The sequence below is a fragment of the Orycteropus afer genome, unplaced genomic scaffold (assembly GCF_000298275.1).
Source record: "Orycteropus afer afer isolate SDZICR_OR568_19922 unplaced genomic scaffold, OryAfe1.0 scaffold00043, whole genome shotgun sequence".
Classification (NCBI taxonomy): Eukaryota; Metazoa; Chordata; class Mammalia; order Tubulidentata; family Orycteropodidae; genus Orycteropus; species Orycteropus afer.
Genome location: NW_006921630.1, coordinates 4,730,692 through 4,747,298, shown reverse-complemented (window position 1 = coordinate 4,747,298; position 16,607 = coordinate 4,730,692). Strand labels below are relative to the sequence as shown.

At 42.2% G+C, this 16,607-nt stretch overlaps 1 protein-coding gene across 1 annotated transcript in view; it reads right to left on the bottom strand.

Annotated features, from left to right (window-relative positions):
* Positions 1–8,998: 8,998 nt before the first annotated feature.
* The window catches only part of FAM20B (FAM20B glycosaminoglycan xylosylkinase), a 42,044-nt gene continuing 34,435 nt past the window's right edge, over positions 8,999–16,607 (bottom strand). The window contains exon 7 of the mRNA XM_007937618.2: positions 8,999–9,230. Coding sequence (XP_007935809.1) covers positions 8,999–9,230 — 232 coding nt within the window. The remainder of the gene's footprint in view (positions 9,231–16,607) is intronic.

The window sequence follows — 16,607 nt, the reverse complement described above, 5'->3', positions numbered from 1 at the left end:
CCACAGCTAGGAATCCACCAAAAGCAAGAGGAAGCTAATGGGCTCCAATCTGCAGACATTTTAGCTTTGGAAACCCCCACTAAACCAAAAAACAAACCTGTTGCCTTATAGTAGATTGGCTCATCATGACCCTATAGGATAGAGTTAAACTGATCTATAGGGTTTCCAAGGCTGTAAATCTTATGGAGAAGCCCTGATGGCATAGTGGTTAAGCACATGGATGCTGCCATGTAGTAAATTGCCTAGTATGGCTTTTCTAGCCATAAGTATTTGTAAACTCACTGGTGGAATTTGCCCTGAGCAGTTGAGGAGCTCCTGATTGTAAAAGTTACTCACCTGGGATATTTCTGTTGAGCAAGACACAACGCAAAGTTCTGGGAAGTTTGGTCTGTCTCAGGGGTTTAGAATTCTGATGTTATGATTGGCTAGTTTGGCCACTCTACCAGGCTCAAAAGGAGGCCTCCTAGAGGCAGAGGTCTCTCTGACTGCTGGCTAAGGAGGGCTGCTGAGAAGAAACACGCTCCTGAGAGAAATGTGCTCCTGAGAGACAAGTGCTGCTGTGAAAGAGATGCAAGAGATACGCATTGCTGAGAGAGACCAAGGGACACGCACTGCTGGGAGAGAGACTGTGAGAGACTGTTGGGTGAGAGACAGTGGGCTGAGAAAGGCTTTTTCCTTAAGGGTTTCCTTCTCCATAATATGAGGAACATGGAACAAGGTTTAGATTTCAGGAGAGCTTAATGCATTGTTTTGAAAACACCTGAGTTACTGAAGCCACTGGCTTCAATGAGTTACTGAGCCATCTTGTCCTATGAAGAAATTGCTGTCTGGAGACACTTAGTGTCTTTGAGGTTGTGCTCTCCAGATAGTAAAGTGAATTCTAGCACCACGTCCCACAAAAGTCACAGGCACATTGACTCATCTGTTTGTCCCAGTCTCTCAGACTACATATAATGCCGTCTGCGGCTTCCTCAGCAGCTCAAGTTTGCTCCTGCCTTTACTCAAACAGCTGCAGCAATCAGATAAACACCTTTGTTAGGAACCAAGATAAGTTGGAAAGGTAATGCATGTTATCTATCTGTGTAGCAAGTCTTAGCCACTTGAGAGTCCTGTCAAAATTGGACAGAAATCCACACACCCCCCCCCAAGCAGTGGCCATGGCACCAGTACAGCATTAAGTGCAATGAAGCTTGTGAGGATAGTTAACAAGGAACACACCATTGCACTTACTGGGCAATTGCAAAACATGCACTCAATGAACACTATTTGAGCATGAATGGCAGGCAGTATAGTATAGTGATTAAATGAATCTGCCTTTTTTGTACATGTATAACCTGGGGCATTGTTTAACTGCTCCATGCCTCAGTTTCCCCACGCATAAAATGAGGATTATAAAATACTCACCTCAAAGGGATACTGTGAGGATTCAATGAGCTAATTCAGTGAGTGTACTGTAAAGACCCAGGACATGTTAACTTTTGTTATTGTATATGCCCAGTCATGGTGGGAGATGCTGGACTGTATACCCTGGGGCCTGGACAACTTTCCTTATACTGGCAACTTTTATAGGTGAATTATGGTGATAAAATTACTACTACAGCTGCTAGTCCCTGATTTATGACAGGGATCCATTCTGATGAGTCCATCCTATATAGGTTCTGACGTAAGTCAAATACTATTTTTTAAGTCTTCATTATTATTGCCTTTTATTAGCAATTATCTTTACAAATCCTATCTTTAGATATCTTCAAATGAACATCTGAGAATGATAACATCAAACTATGTGCTGCATCATTGTATACTACATATTACCGATAAGATGTACCAAAAAAAATAAATAAATAAAACCAGTCTTAAATGTGGTTTGTTGTAACTCGAATTAGTCATAAACTGGGGAGACTACCTGTGTACTCTTAAAAGGAGCTCTGTGGGTAAGGCATTTGGCTCCTAACCAGAAGATTGGTGGTTCAAACCCATCAGCTGTCTTGCGGGAAGAAGAGGAGGCAACCTACTCCTATAAGGATTTATGGCCTGGGAAACCCTACGGGGGTCTCCGAGTCAGAATCCCCTCGATGGCAGTGGGTGTGGTCGTGGTAGCAGACTCTTAAAGCAATCCAAGTTTTGAGACTTTGTGGAAGGACTTACCTACTTTTAACTTTCATGTACGGCTAACTGCTAATTTCTGAGACATTTTGATTTGGGTTTAGCATTTATGGTAAACAAAGGAGGTAGCCGGGAAGTTCCTTTAAAAATTGTGAATTTCAAGGAGAAGTCTTTTTTCCCCTAAAGAATGAAGGCAAATATTTAACCAAAAAAGCAGTCCTCTGTAGAAAAATGAATCCAAATACTGGTTTCTGGACAACTTCCTGAGAATTTCAACCAATTGTTGCAATTTCTCATAGCTGAGGCTGCTTGTCAAACTCTAGGAGTGAGATCTCGTGGGTGATGCAGCCACCTAGAGACTACAGTGAAAACTACAGGCACCTAGGATTTCTTAGTATATGCTTCTTAAGAGTATCCAAAGGCCAGAGACACTGGCATCACTCAGGAGTTCGTTAGCAATTCAGACCCTCAGCCCCGATCCTATACCCACTGTATCGTAACTTGCATCTTAACAAGGTCTTTTAAAGGAAAATGGGAGCACAACATTTTTACTAAGGTTAAGTGAAGAGGACTTAGCTTTCCAAGAAACACCTTTCCAACCTCACTGAAGATGGTCACAGCCATTTGCCTTGAAAACAATCTTTGGGTAAAAACCAAGTCTTTATCTCCAAACAAAGAGACAAGCCTAAACTTTAAAAGAGAAACTCTGATGATATTCAAGAACATAAAATGAATGTTCCACAGCTCATCAGTATTTCAGTGGTTCCTTTAACATTTACGGCATAGCACTTGAGGCATCACTGTGAACTAAAATTGGCCACACCAAGGCTTCCTGATGAAAACTCCAGGAAGAGCTGCAGGGACATTTCTGCCACTGAATACAGACAGGGCCCAAGAGGCTATACATCTTCTAAACTCACAGCTCCGTGCTTCTGTGGTCAAGCCGCAAAAAAAACCCAAACCCGTTGTCTTCAATTCAGACTCACAGCAACCCAGTTCTACTCAGAGTAGAACTGCCCCATAGGGTTTCCAAGGCTGTAACCTTTTCAATTTGTGCATTGAATGCAAATTTACAAAGCAAATTTTACATTCCACAGTTCATGTATGTTTGGTTTCACAGCCGATTACCATCCCTAACCATAAAAAACTCCTCCCTTCCTCTCCCTGTGACTACCCCTCCCTGTGCCCTTCTTATCTGTGCATCCTGTCTGTCCAGCTGTCCCTGTGTGTCAATGCTGCCCTCTGGTGTCTCATGGCTGACTGCTCTAAGGGGTGCATTCTCCCTGGAGTAGGTGGGTGCACTGCCCTGGGGTAAGTGTTCTGCTTGTTGGTCTTCCTACTTTTAGGCTGACAGCCATTCCATGGGAGTTCATTTCCAGGCCTGAAGGGTAACGTGGGGCCATAGTATCAAGGGTTCTACCAATCTCTATCCAATCAGCAATTCTGGTCATTTTTGTTTTTGAATTTTGTTCCACATATTTCCTCTCACTCTATCCAGGATCTCGTTTTGATCCCTTTCCTAGTGGTTGGCTTGGTAGCTGGTCACCATCTAGTTCTTCCAGTCTCAGGGTCATGAAGGCTAAGGTTCTCGTGGTCCATCTTATCCTTTGACTAATTGTTTCCAGATCCGTTTTTCTTCACTCTTTGATTCAGATGAGACCAATAGTTGCATCTTAGATGGCCGCTTGAAAGCTTTTAAGACCCCAGTCATTACTCACCAAAGTAGATTGTAGAGTAAGACTTTGTACTATGTTGTGCCAATTGAGCATGATGTCCCCTGAGACTGTGGTCCCGAGTCCACAGGCCTGGTGATTCTCTCAAGGTGTTCGGTTGTCTTTGAGAAGTTACTCCAACTTGGTCTTCTGTTGCTTCTGTAATAATGTGGCTAATTTTGTAGCCCAAGTGCGTACGTAAGGTTTCAGCCAAAGCTGGTCTAGGGCATATATATTCCTGTTTGCAGGGCTATAACCTTTACAGACACAGACTGCCTCATCTTTCTTCCGCAAAGCAACTGGTTGAGTCCAAACGGAATTGAAGTCACTCTGAGGCACTGAGTGATTCACACACAGTTCTCTTCTACTTGGATTATGGGTTCTTTGAGGGAAGAGACAGTCATTACCTTGGTGGTACCCAGAGCATCCAGTTCAATGCCCGAACGTTGACTGGAGAAAGACCAAATGGCTATTTGATACTGGGATTTATACAACCACTTATAAAACCCCAGCCACGCCCCACCATGGCTGTGGACATTCTTGTCCCTATGAAGGCTGTTAAAAAATCAGTTTTCTAAGAAAAGATGCTGTGTAAAGTTAGCCAGTAACAGAACCCTGTCCTCCTCACTCCCAGCTCTAATACAAGTCTTCTCAATATGGCTGTGAAGCAAATGAAGCATGAAGTCTAGCCTAGAAAAGGATTTGAATGGTGAGTCAGGAAAGAACACATACCAGGCCTCAGCCTCCCAAAGGACAAACACTGACATAAATACGCTGCAAATCAAGTTAAAACATTAAGAATTCTGCTCAGTTCAAGCAGGTTGAGAATAAGGATGCTAGATTTCCATTTTAAAAGGTGAAAACTACGTGTCCTAAGAATTATAATCAGGCAACTGGCCCACTCTTTCATGCCTCTATGGTACTAGGCTGGCAACAAGCTCTTTGGGTTTCATAATTCTCCCCCACTTAAGGAAGCTGCAGGAATGGAGACAACGATTACATACACAAAAGCACCAGATTCGTTCTGTGGAAGAATCTTGGTACAGTCACAATGCAGTATAGGCCTTTGGAAGGCAGGTGAGGAAACAGAAGAGTAAAGGCCTCATCCGCCAGGCCCTGTGAAACAATCCCTGCGGACGTTTAAGTGGGAGCAAAGATGGAACCTTCTGTCCCCCAATTGTAAGCACAAAACTGGAATAGAAAACACTAGAAATAACTTGAGAGAGGGAAAAGAACATTAAGGGGAAAAAATGATACATCAGCATTTATTAAAATCTTTATTTTTCTTTTCAGAATCGAAACCCATGGAACACATTAGAAACTTAGGTTTGCATCAGTCTTGTTTGGTGTCTTCCCAAGTACAACCTCTGTTTGTGCAACAGCTATGAGAGGAAATCCTTGGTAGATCAATACACGGAGTAGCGAGTGGTTCCTACACCTCCCTTGTAAGGGAATAAATTAGCTTCCTAGTAAGTTCTCCCCACATCTTGTGTTTGTAACACCTTGGTTCCTTAAAAACCTGTGGCAGTACAGTACTCAGTCCCCAACCTTTCACCACCCAGACTTGAGGAATTGAGGGAGAAAAACAGGCCATCTCCTGCAGAGTAAGTTTCAAAGTCAGTCTTTCTGGCACACCAAGAGCTGAATGGTCTTTATGTCACTTAGTGCTATCTTTCAGACAACCCTGCACTAGCCCAAGTTCAAGTCCTTTGAGAACATAAGCCATCGTTTCCCAGTGTCAAAATAAATACACTTCTTGCTAGAATAGTACAGGACTATATACATACATACAATGTTACTCATGTTTCCTGAAGCTCAGGATCACAGGAGGACTCATACAAGACAGCTGCTGACAGACGCTGTTTTACGTGAACTCGGGTGGTCAGTTACTGGTCAAAGGAGAACACAGGGTGGCAGAGGAGGGAGCCTGAAGGAATATGGTAGATGGGGAAGGGAAGCCAGAGACTTTCTTTTTCAAAGAAAAGGAAGATGGATTTAATGGGAAAATATATTGCCTTCCTGTGTCTTTGAAGAACTGCCATGCACATGATTCATTTTTCCCAAAATAATTGCAATGGATGGACCTGAATTCTTCCACTTTCTTCTTATATTTCATTTGACACAGTGACCCTGAGTGCAAACAGGGAGAATGCCTCATTTATACCTTACTGAACAACATGTTACTTGAGGTAACATGAAATCCATCTATTAATTGGTTTTGCAAAGAAAGTTATGTAGGCTCCTCCTCAAGCCCACAATGTAGACCCACACTAAAGAACAGTTTTAGAATGACCACTCTATCCACATTTTCCCACTCAAACTCCTGAATAAATATTTTTAAGAAGTGGGAGGAGAGCATGAAGTAGCAGTCTGTTCCTAGTTTTATATTAAAAATGAATCCACATCTACCTTTAGATGCTAGCAGGCACACCCAACTCAGGGCTAATCAAATACCAAGAATCCCTTCAAGGATTTGTTTTGATTGCAATAGCACTAGATTCTCATACATAAATACCATAAACCATAAAGAGAACAGTGTTACAAACCTTTTAAATAAGACATCTACCTCTTTTTTTTCCCCAGCAAAAAGAACTTAGTGTTTGTGACTACAGGGCTGTAAGCTTGCTTTCCTCCAAGATTCGCCTAAACATACTCTTCCAGCTTCGTGCAGCCCTGACTTAGAACGTAAATTTCTCAAACGTCACGTCATACTATTCTGTACTCTATTAGGGATCTGAATATGTTTTAATACCTTGAGTCTGAAATCAGTATGCAGAAAGAATGAAATGATACATTTTCTGGAGTGTTTTGAAGAATGAGACATTTCTCAAAGTTGTGAGCCCCCTCCCCGTTCACTTTTTTCCTTAGCAGAATTTTCTGCCTTCAACATTATGAACAACATTCCCACTTTGGGAACAATTTTTACTCATTCCAGTGTGGCATACTAAAGGCATCACGTGTTTAAAAGAACACAGACTCACAATTTTGCTCAACTAACATTTATCAGGAGCTCTGGTGGTGTAGTGCCTAAGGCATATGACTGCTAAACAGAAGGCTGGCGGTTCAAACCCACCAGCCACTCCTTGGAAGGAAGGTTGGGCAATCTACTTTTCACAATGATACTGCCTCAGAAACCCCAGGAGGGGTCGCTATGAGTCAGACCCAACTTGATGGCAGTGAGTTTGGTTTGGTTTTTTGGAACCTTTATCAAGGAGACCACAGCTCACATCCTTCCCACCATCTCCCAGAAGGTTTAGCGGAAGTGCTCTCCAAAGTATTTGCAAGCTGAACGTGAATTTCCCTGGACACACAGTAAACTGCTCTATGATTAGAATCAATGCATCCTTTTGTCAATACTATTTCAGTGTTTGGAGCTTATTATCTGTCTTTTTAAATTCAATAGTTTTTTATTACTCAGTCCACTCTGTGCCCATCTCAAAAAACAAATATATCGTACAAAAGCACCCTAACTTCATGCTATTTTAAAGTAGTTACAGGTTACTCAGTTATCTTTTAATGCGAGATAACTGAGGTATAAATTCCAAAGCTGTTTTTAAAAAGTGCGGGTGCCTAAAACTGGTCTCCAATGACTGGTGTTAAATTTGTTCAACCACATTGTTTAAATATTAGTCTGTGCTTGACAGAAGTACAAAACAGGAACAGCACCCAGACAAGATGCAGGAGGGAACTACAGCTCCAAGCATGCAGGTGAATGGGCGCACTGGGATCGTCCTCCTAGGAGGTCCTGTATTTTACTGCAACCTCTTACTTGTCAAAATTGCTTTGCCAGAACACAGAAACAAGCCCGTGTTTTAGCAACCTCAAGTCTGAGAGTGTGCAGAGAAGATGGGAGGAAAACACTACACCATGGGTTCAAGACCCTAAATGCGGCTAAAGGTTTGACATAAATCAAAATCTTAAGGCTCCTTAAGGTGACCTCTTTCACTTCAAGACTCAGAAGGCTTAAAGTCTGTTTTGCATGGCCCAAATCACAAGCTAAGTGCAGCCACCAGCAGGGTGCTGTCATCTGTAGAAGTGAGCTGGCTTTTGTCACAAGGCTGGCACAAACAGGACTGCCAATAGCTTGCAAACTGCAGCTTTGGTGGCCAAATGCCTTAAAATCAGAGGTGGAAATTCATCTCAAAAGAGAAACAAGGATGGTGGACTTGTATTCAAGGTATTGTTTCAGTCTGCTTTGTAACTTACAAAGAATTTGCTTGCTTTGGGCAAAAGGGGGTTTAAAAAAAAAAAAGTCCCCATAAGAAAATGGTGCTTAGGTGCAACAATATTTTCTCTAGAGACAAATTTTTGGTTAATTTGGACACAACTGTTAGACTATGGATTTTACTTAGGTACCGAGTCATCTTTGCTTCTTTACAGACCTAAAGAACTCAAGTACGAGGGAAGTGGTTTTCAGTAATGATCTCAGTATATGAGTCAATCATCCCCCCAACTCTCATTCTTCCAAGTGGATCTCTCTCTCTCTCCTTTCCTCCTCTAAGAATTATCAAAAGGACTACTATGCAACAGTTAAAAACTCTTCCCTGCTTTTGCCCTTTTTCCAATTCTATCCCCTTAAAATACACCCTCTCCAACAGAAAGTGCTATTTTGGCTCAGCGGGACCTAAGAGGAAGCACAGCCAGAACGCTCCTGAGAAGCAAGGACGGCAGGACGCCACCTCATGGACTTTGGACATGTCATCAATAGAACACAAGGTTTCATTTGCTGCCACTCCTTAGGAGGCAGTAAGCTTTCCAATTTGACTAGTCCTGGTGAGAAAAAAGACACAAGATTGCCAAGTGTTTTCAGAAAATCCACAAGTGTGGAGAAAGAACTGTAAAGTTCAACCAATCTCAGCAATAATCCATCCAAATGTCATACCTCTCTGAGTCCTTTGGGATGGGAAATGAAAACTGACCAACCACAATGCCCACTGCTACGATGGGCACATAACACCAAGGAAGTCAGAAGATGATTCAGTAGGAGTGACTCCGCGGTCTGACACTCACAGTCTTTGCTTTAGTTTCTGTTACAGAAAACAGCAAAGACATCCAAGGCCACCCTGTCCCCTATCACCAGACCTTGCTGCTGGCCATTTCCAATCCATCGGATACCATCTGGAATTGATTGTGCTGTTTCTCTATCTTTGTAAAAAGAAGTTTCATGTATTTTGTGTTGAGAATTACAAGTGGGAGAGAGGCATTCTGTCTTCCACCAACACAGCGTCCGCCCCAAACTGGTCAGTGCACTGCTTCACGGTGGCCAGGACACTCACGAGCCTCTGGTCCACGGCGTCCAGGTGAGAGTCATAGAGCACTGGGGCAATGGGGTCATGGCCCATGGCCGATTTTAAGGCAGACTTCAGCACACCGTTCTTTAGGTAGTTCAATCTATTCCAGGTAGAAACCCTAATGCTGGAAGAAGAAAGTTTGGGATAGGTTACATAAACCTCTATCAAACGGCATTTGGAGATTATATAAATTATTTCAAATGGAAAATTCATTTTTGTTACCTCTACTTCAGAAGTCACATTACCTCATTTTTATTTTTTTTTCCTGGATAATTAATCTGGAATACACATGAATATTATACATATTTATGATCACTGTAGTGCTATTCGTAACAGGAAAAATGGGAAACATTTTGAATATCCAACAACTAGGAAACAGTTAAATAAATATGGTCATCCACTCAAGGGAATACCATGCCACCTTTCAACCATTTTTGAAAATGTGGCATGGGAAAATGCCCCGTAATGCAATGTTGGGTGGTATGCTAGTTAAGATTATGTGTCAATTTAGCTGGGCTTGGTTTTGAGAGGCTGGGCAGCTGGATATAGCTGTTCTCCATGCTGAGATTAATAATCAACTCCACAGTGGAATCTACTGGAGCAGCTGAGTGGCTGCCTTAGGGATGGGGTCTGCTTCCAGTATATTAAGGAGAAACTGAGAAGGGTCTCAGCAGCCTGCCATGCTGTCTGCCAATCTTGGTACTTTCAATGAACTTGAAATAGTGGCCTGCCGTGTGTCCTTTTTACTTGTCGATCTTGAACTTGTCAACCTTAGAAGCCAGCAGCTGCCTGAATGAAGAGATGCCTCCAGCTTCAGTGGGCCAGGAGTAAGAGGCAGAGCTGAAGCCCAAGGTCAAGGGGCTTTCACCCAACCCCTAGGAGCTGGCACTCTGAACCCAGACTTCTAGCCTCCAAAACTGTAAGAGAATACACTCCTGCTTGTTAAAGTCCCCCTTTGTGGTATTTTCTGTTAGAGCAGCACGAAGTAACCAAAACATCTAGGGGAAAATGTATGGAGGGAAAAGCCTATTTTACTCCAAATTTGTGGGGAGATAATATGTATTTATATATGTGCATATGTATTTACACACACACTACTAGAATAAAGAACACTACAATGTTAAAAGGAGTTACCCTTAGAAGTCAATGGGGGATTTTTATTTTCTTCTTTACAGGTGGTCCCTGGGTTTTGAACAGGATCTGTCCGTAAGTGTATCTTTAAGTCAGATTTGCAGATTAAGTCAGAACAAGTGCATATTGTTCTTATTTTGCCTTACTTTAGTGCAAGGAGCTTCAGTGGTATAGTGCCTAAGCATTTGAGTGCTAACCAGAAGGTTGGAGGTTCAACCCCACCAGCCAGTCCACAGAAGGAAAACTGGGCAATCTACTTCTATAAAGGTTTACCACCTCAGAAACCCAAAGGGGGGTCACTATGAGTTATAATCGACTTGATGGCAATGACTTTTTTTTTTTTGGTTTTCAGTACAAGAAAAGACTCGAAGCCTTTTCAGTGATTTAAAAGCTGCACATGGAGCAAGCAAAGGTGATTGTGATGAAGACTTTGTTGCTAGACGGTTTAGTCATTTCAAAGTGAGAGCAAATTTACATAATATTAAAAGGCAAGTACAAGTTTCCATAAGTTGGATGTCCATAACCTGAGGATTCACTGTATATGTTTTGGAGTTTTATAAATTTCTATCATTAATATTAAAAACAAGAAAAAATTTATATTTTTCACTTTATATATACACTTATTTTTTTCTTTTTCTCAATGAATAATGAAGGCTGAAGAATAGATGCATATGAATTACGGTGTTGGCAAAGAACACCGACTATACTATGGACTGCCAGAATGCTCCGTAGAAGCCATGATGGCAAGACTTCATCTCATGGACTTTGGACATGTTACTATCAGGAAGGACATCACGCCTGGTGAGATAGAGGATCAGCAAAAAAGAGGGAAAATTTCAATGAGATGGTCTAACAACAGTGGCTGCATGGTAAGCTCCGACATGGCAATGACTGAGGATGGCACATGACCGGGCAGTCTTTTGTTCTGTTGTGTCAGGACTGATTTGACAGCACCTAATAACATTTTTCTTAGTCACCAGCTAACAAAGATCTTTATCTCAGCAAAAACGTATTTTTAAGCTAAAATAATTACTTCCTTGTGGATAAAGTGGGCATTACTCACTCACTCACTCAGTCTCCGCTATCGAGTCAATTCTGACTTATAGCAACCCCCACTGGGTTCCCAAGGCTGTAAATCTTTATGGAAGCAGACTGCCTCAAATTCCTTCTGTGGCTGGTGGATTTGAATGACTGATTTTATGGTTAGCAGCCTAATGCTTTAACCACTGCAAACCAGTGCTCTTCGAGTGTTACTATGTATGCAAAAAAGTCTGACTCTGCAAGAGGCTGCTCACTTTGCAATTATTTAAAAAATAAGGACTGATCTGTGCACTCAGCACAGAAGGCATGGATAAACACAGATGAAGCCCAGCTTTGCAATTCTGAAACGGCTTCCCAGAGCATCAGGGCATCTTCTCTGTGACTAGGTTATCAGTTTATTGCCTCTCAGCCCAAACTCATTCTTCTATGTGTGCTCTGTTACAATGGACAACATGGCTCCTGTTAAGCTTCCTCAGTAGAAGGTGCTGGAGGGACAGTGAAGGAGGAATGGGCTGTCCTGCTACAAGCACCCTGGGTCTGTGGTCAAGGCATCCAACAGAGCAGCTGTGCCCCAGCCACATGTCCAGAAAGCACAGTCCCTCAGTGACCTTGCAGCTTGACCTGGCCTGCTGATAACCTTCTGAGGACTTCTCAACAAGGAAACCACTGTCCAGAAGGCTGCCCACACCAGGCTGCAGTTTCCTCTGTAGGCTCATAAGCCTGGCTTGCTTGCTGGCCCAGAGGGTTCACAAGCTGTGAGTGCCTGGGCCTCACCTGCATGGTAGAGGGCTGCTTCCTGTTTGTCCATTGCCTGCAGACCAGCCCTGATGTGGGCAAACCAGCCAACTTCTCTGCCACCAAGGGGCTGAACTACACCTTCTCCAATGAGGTCCGAACTCCAGCCTTTGAGGGTGGGGTAGGGTGGTACTCCTTCCAAATTTGTCCTTCCTTGGATACTCTTTTAATATTATTTATTATTGAATTATTAAACTCAACTTTATATTATACTTATCTTGTTTAACCCGCTGAATCTTTTCTATATTCTTATGGGTCAGGCTGCAATACTGACTATCAATGCAAAAAACAGTTTCCTTCAAAGCCAAATACAACTTTTCAATTGTAGGGTAGCACAAACAATTAAGCACTCAATCACCAGCTGAAAGATTGGTAGTCTGAGCCCACCCAGACATTTCTCAGATGATAGGCATGGCGAGCTGCTTCTGAAAGGTTACAGCCTTCAAAATCCATGGGGCACAGTTCTTCTCTGCACACATGGGGACATCATGAGTCAAGACTGACTGGATGGCAACTAACAACCACAAGAATAATGTATCACCGCTTCTCAATATCAATGAAAACAAGTAAGGTTGCCTGGGTAAAAAAAATATTAGTTTTTGTAGCATTCTGTTGCTATTAAAAAAAAAGAAAAAGAAAAAGAAAAGGGAAGAAAAGAGAAACAGACTAGCTGCTGGGAGGGGCAGTGTGATGCATGCCTCTCCTAGCCATGGTCTTTGTGACTCCCCCAGATGACTGGGTGGAACAATGCAAATGTAAGGTGCATGTGGCCCACCACGGGGACTGGACAGCTTGTGAGTAATGTAAATAAGGTACATGGCACCCTTGTTGGGGTGGGACTATGGAATAAGATATATGAAAACCTAATGTGCGGGTTAGTCAGTTTTGTCATTTTGCCAGGCTTAAAATGAGCCCTCCCAGAGGTGGAAAAGGGGGATCTCATTGCCATCAAGAGAGAAGAGCCAGAGTTGGAGGAGGGTGTGTCATCAGAGCTGAGATCCCTGTCCTGAGACAAGAGATGACAGAGAGATTGGCACAAGAACCAAGAGATTGGCACAAGACAGAATGGTGGGCAACAGTGGCTGCCAGTCCATGGTGTGAGAAAGCTGAGTGCCTTTAGGTAGGAGTCTTGCTGGCGGGGTGGGGCACACCTAGGTGCCCCTATCAGCAGACCTAAAATATCTTTGTAACACTTGCCCGAGCAGGGCAAAGGCCAGGCCAAGAGGCTGAGAGCCAAAGAAGTGTGCTTCTGGGCACAGCCAAGGGGAGGTTGTCATGATCAAAGAATTGTATCCTGAGGGTGTTCCTGCACCTGAATTGTAGCCCATTCCTTCCCTAATAAACCCCATCTACATTTGTCTGTCAGTTTGTTGTACTATGGTGGCTTGTGTGCTGCTGTGAAGCTAGAGACTATGCCACCGATACTTCAAATACCAGCAGGGTCAGCCATGCTGGACAGGTTTCAGTGGAGCTTCCAGACTAAGACTCAGAAGAAGGAAGAAGAGGCCATCAACTTCTCAAAGAATTGAGCAGTGAAAACCTTATGAATAGCAGTGAAACACTGATATATTACTGGGAAACTTTATGAATAGTCTTGAAACACTGTCCGATATAGTGACAGAAGATGAGCCTCTCAGGTCGGAAGGCACTCAAAATATGACTGGGAAAGAGCTGCCTCCTCAGAGTAGAGCTGACCTTAATGATGTAGATGGAGTAAAGCTTTTGGGACCTCCATTTGTTGATGTGGCATGGAACATGGAATGTACGATGTAAGAATCTAGGAAAATTGGAAGTTGTCAAAAACGAAATGGAACACATAAAGATTGATATCTGAGCTGAAATGGACTGGTTTTGGCCATTGTGAATCACACAAGCATATGATCTACTATGTAAAGAATGACAAATTGAAGAGGAATGGTGTGGCATTCATCATTACAAAGAATGTTTCAAGACTTGTTCTGAAGTACAATACTGTCAGTGATAGGATAATATCCATACACCTATGTGGAAGACCAGTAAATATTACTATTATTCAAATTCATACACAAACCACTGAAGCCAAAGATGAGGAAATTGAAGACGTTTACCAACTTCTGCAGTCTGAAATTGAATGAATATGCAATCAAGATGTGTTGATTATGACTGATGATTGGAATGCAAAAGTTGAAAACAAAGAAGAATCATTGGTAGTTTGAAAATATGGCCTTGGTGATAGAAATAACGCTCAAGATTGCATGATAGAATTTTGCAGGACCAACAACTTATTCATTACAAGTACCTTTTTCCAACCACACAAATGGCGGCTATACAAGTGGACTTTGCCAGACAGAGTACACAGGAATCATCAGATTGACTACATCTGTGGCAAGAGGCAATGGAAAAGCTCAATACCTTCAGCCAAAACAAGGCGGAGCTGACTATGGATCAGACCATCACTTGCTCATATGCAACTTCAAGATGAAGCTGAAGACAATTAAAACATGTCCACAAGAACCAAAATATGACCTTGATTACATATCCCTCCTGAATCTGGAGACCATCAAAAGAATAGATCTGATCCACTGAACACCAATGACAAAAAAATCAGAAGAATTGTGGGATTACATCAAGGACATCATCCATGAGGAAAGCAGGTCATTAAAGACAGGAGAGGAAGACAAGACCAACATGGATGTCAGAAGAGACTCTGAAACTTGCCCTTGAATGGAGAGTAGCTAAAGCAAATGGAAGAAATGACAACATAAGAGAGCTGACCAGAAGATTTAAAAGAGCAGCTCAAAGTCAATTATTATAATGAAATGTGCAAAGACCAGGAGTTAGAAAAACAAAAGGGAAGAACACACTCAGCATTTCTCAAGCTGAAAGAACTGAAGAAAAAATACAAGCTTCATGTTGCAATACTGAAAGATTCTATGGGCAAGATATTGAATGATGCAGGAAACATCAAAAGAAGATGGAAAGAGGGAGTTCTGGTAAGATGGTGGATAGGCAGAAAGATTGCACAGATCCTTTTCAACAAAGAAAAGGGGAACCAATTAACATAGATACAGAGATAATCCTGGACCCCTGAACTTTGAAGGGAAGGATATAGAAGTGGACTAAACTCCAACTAGCAGAATTTGCATAAAAACACCAAAAAAGGAGACATACGGAGCTGTTGTCTGGCACCGATCCTGAAGGCACAGACAGCATGGATATTGCTGAGTAGAGGTAGGACCTAAGAATTAACCTAAAAATCAGCCTGCTAGCCAGGTACTGCATGGAGGACTGCTCTGGTGGCTGGCGAATAAAAGGGGAAGCAGTGAAGTGGAAGGTGGGTTGAGCAGTGGACTTTTGCCTGTCCAGAAGGTGCAGCAATTTTGAATGTTTACAAGCCATTTGACCATTGTGTATATTTAAAGCAACAGCATTCTCTCAGATTCCAGGGACTTGAGAACAGGCTCCACTTGCTGGGAACCACAAGGATATCCCAGACGCGGACAACTAGAAAGGTGCGACATTCCCCTTGTTACTTTTATATCCCACACCCTCTTGGTGAACGGAGGTGAGGCCATCCCTCACTCCCATCCACCTTCTAGGCTGGCAGGAATTCCATCCCAGTCTTTGTGTGTGCTCAGATGGAGCCTGGGTGTCCTGCTCCAGTTTTTCCTTTTTTTTTTTTTTTTTGTTTGTTTTTCTCTGTTTTAAAACTACTACTATTATTATTTCTTTTCTCCTTTTCATTATTATTCTTTATTCCTCTCCTCCCAGGTTTTAGTTTTCAGCTTTTTACGTTTCCCGGTTCCTGGTTCCAACTTTTTACTTTCTTGTGATTAACCCCACTCCTTGTTTTCCTTTTTGCGTTTTTCCCATTTTTTCTTTTCATTATTCTCCTTCTCTACCTTTTTTCTCTTACTGCCATATCCCCAGATATTGTGGGGCTTTTCTCCCCCCTTTTTGGTTACTGTTCCTGTGCGATTACATGGTGTGTTTTTGTCCATTTGCTTTTATTTATTTATTTTTTTGATGGTTATTCAATTGTTATTTTTGTCTTACTGAGTGGAAGACAGCAACAGCCCCTTTCCAACACAACTACACTCATACTTCCTGCAGCTTCACTTAATGAGTGAGAGCCACCACTTTCTTCTCCACCAATGGGCCAACAATACACAACCACCAAGAAAAGCCTGACTCATCCTTAGATGCTCTTCACTAAGAGTTAACAAAGATCTAAATACAACAATGTCACAATGTCTCAGAGAAAACACACCATCACAGTCCACAAAAAGAAGCACGATAAAGGGGTAGAAACAAGGAAGCAGGATACAGACCCAGAATACATTCCTGAGGAAGAAGCAGCATTGGAACTCCCTAATAAGGAATTCAAAAGAATTATATTTAGGTATCTTCAAAGGACTGTGAGACAGATCAGGGAAAACACAGACAAAACCGTAGAAGAATTTCAGAAGAAAATACAAGAACAAAATGACAAAATAAATGAAAAATTAGAAATGATTCTAAATCTACAGATAGAAATCCAGAAGATTAATACTAA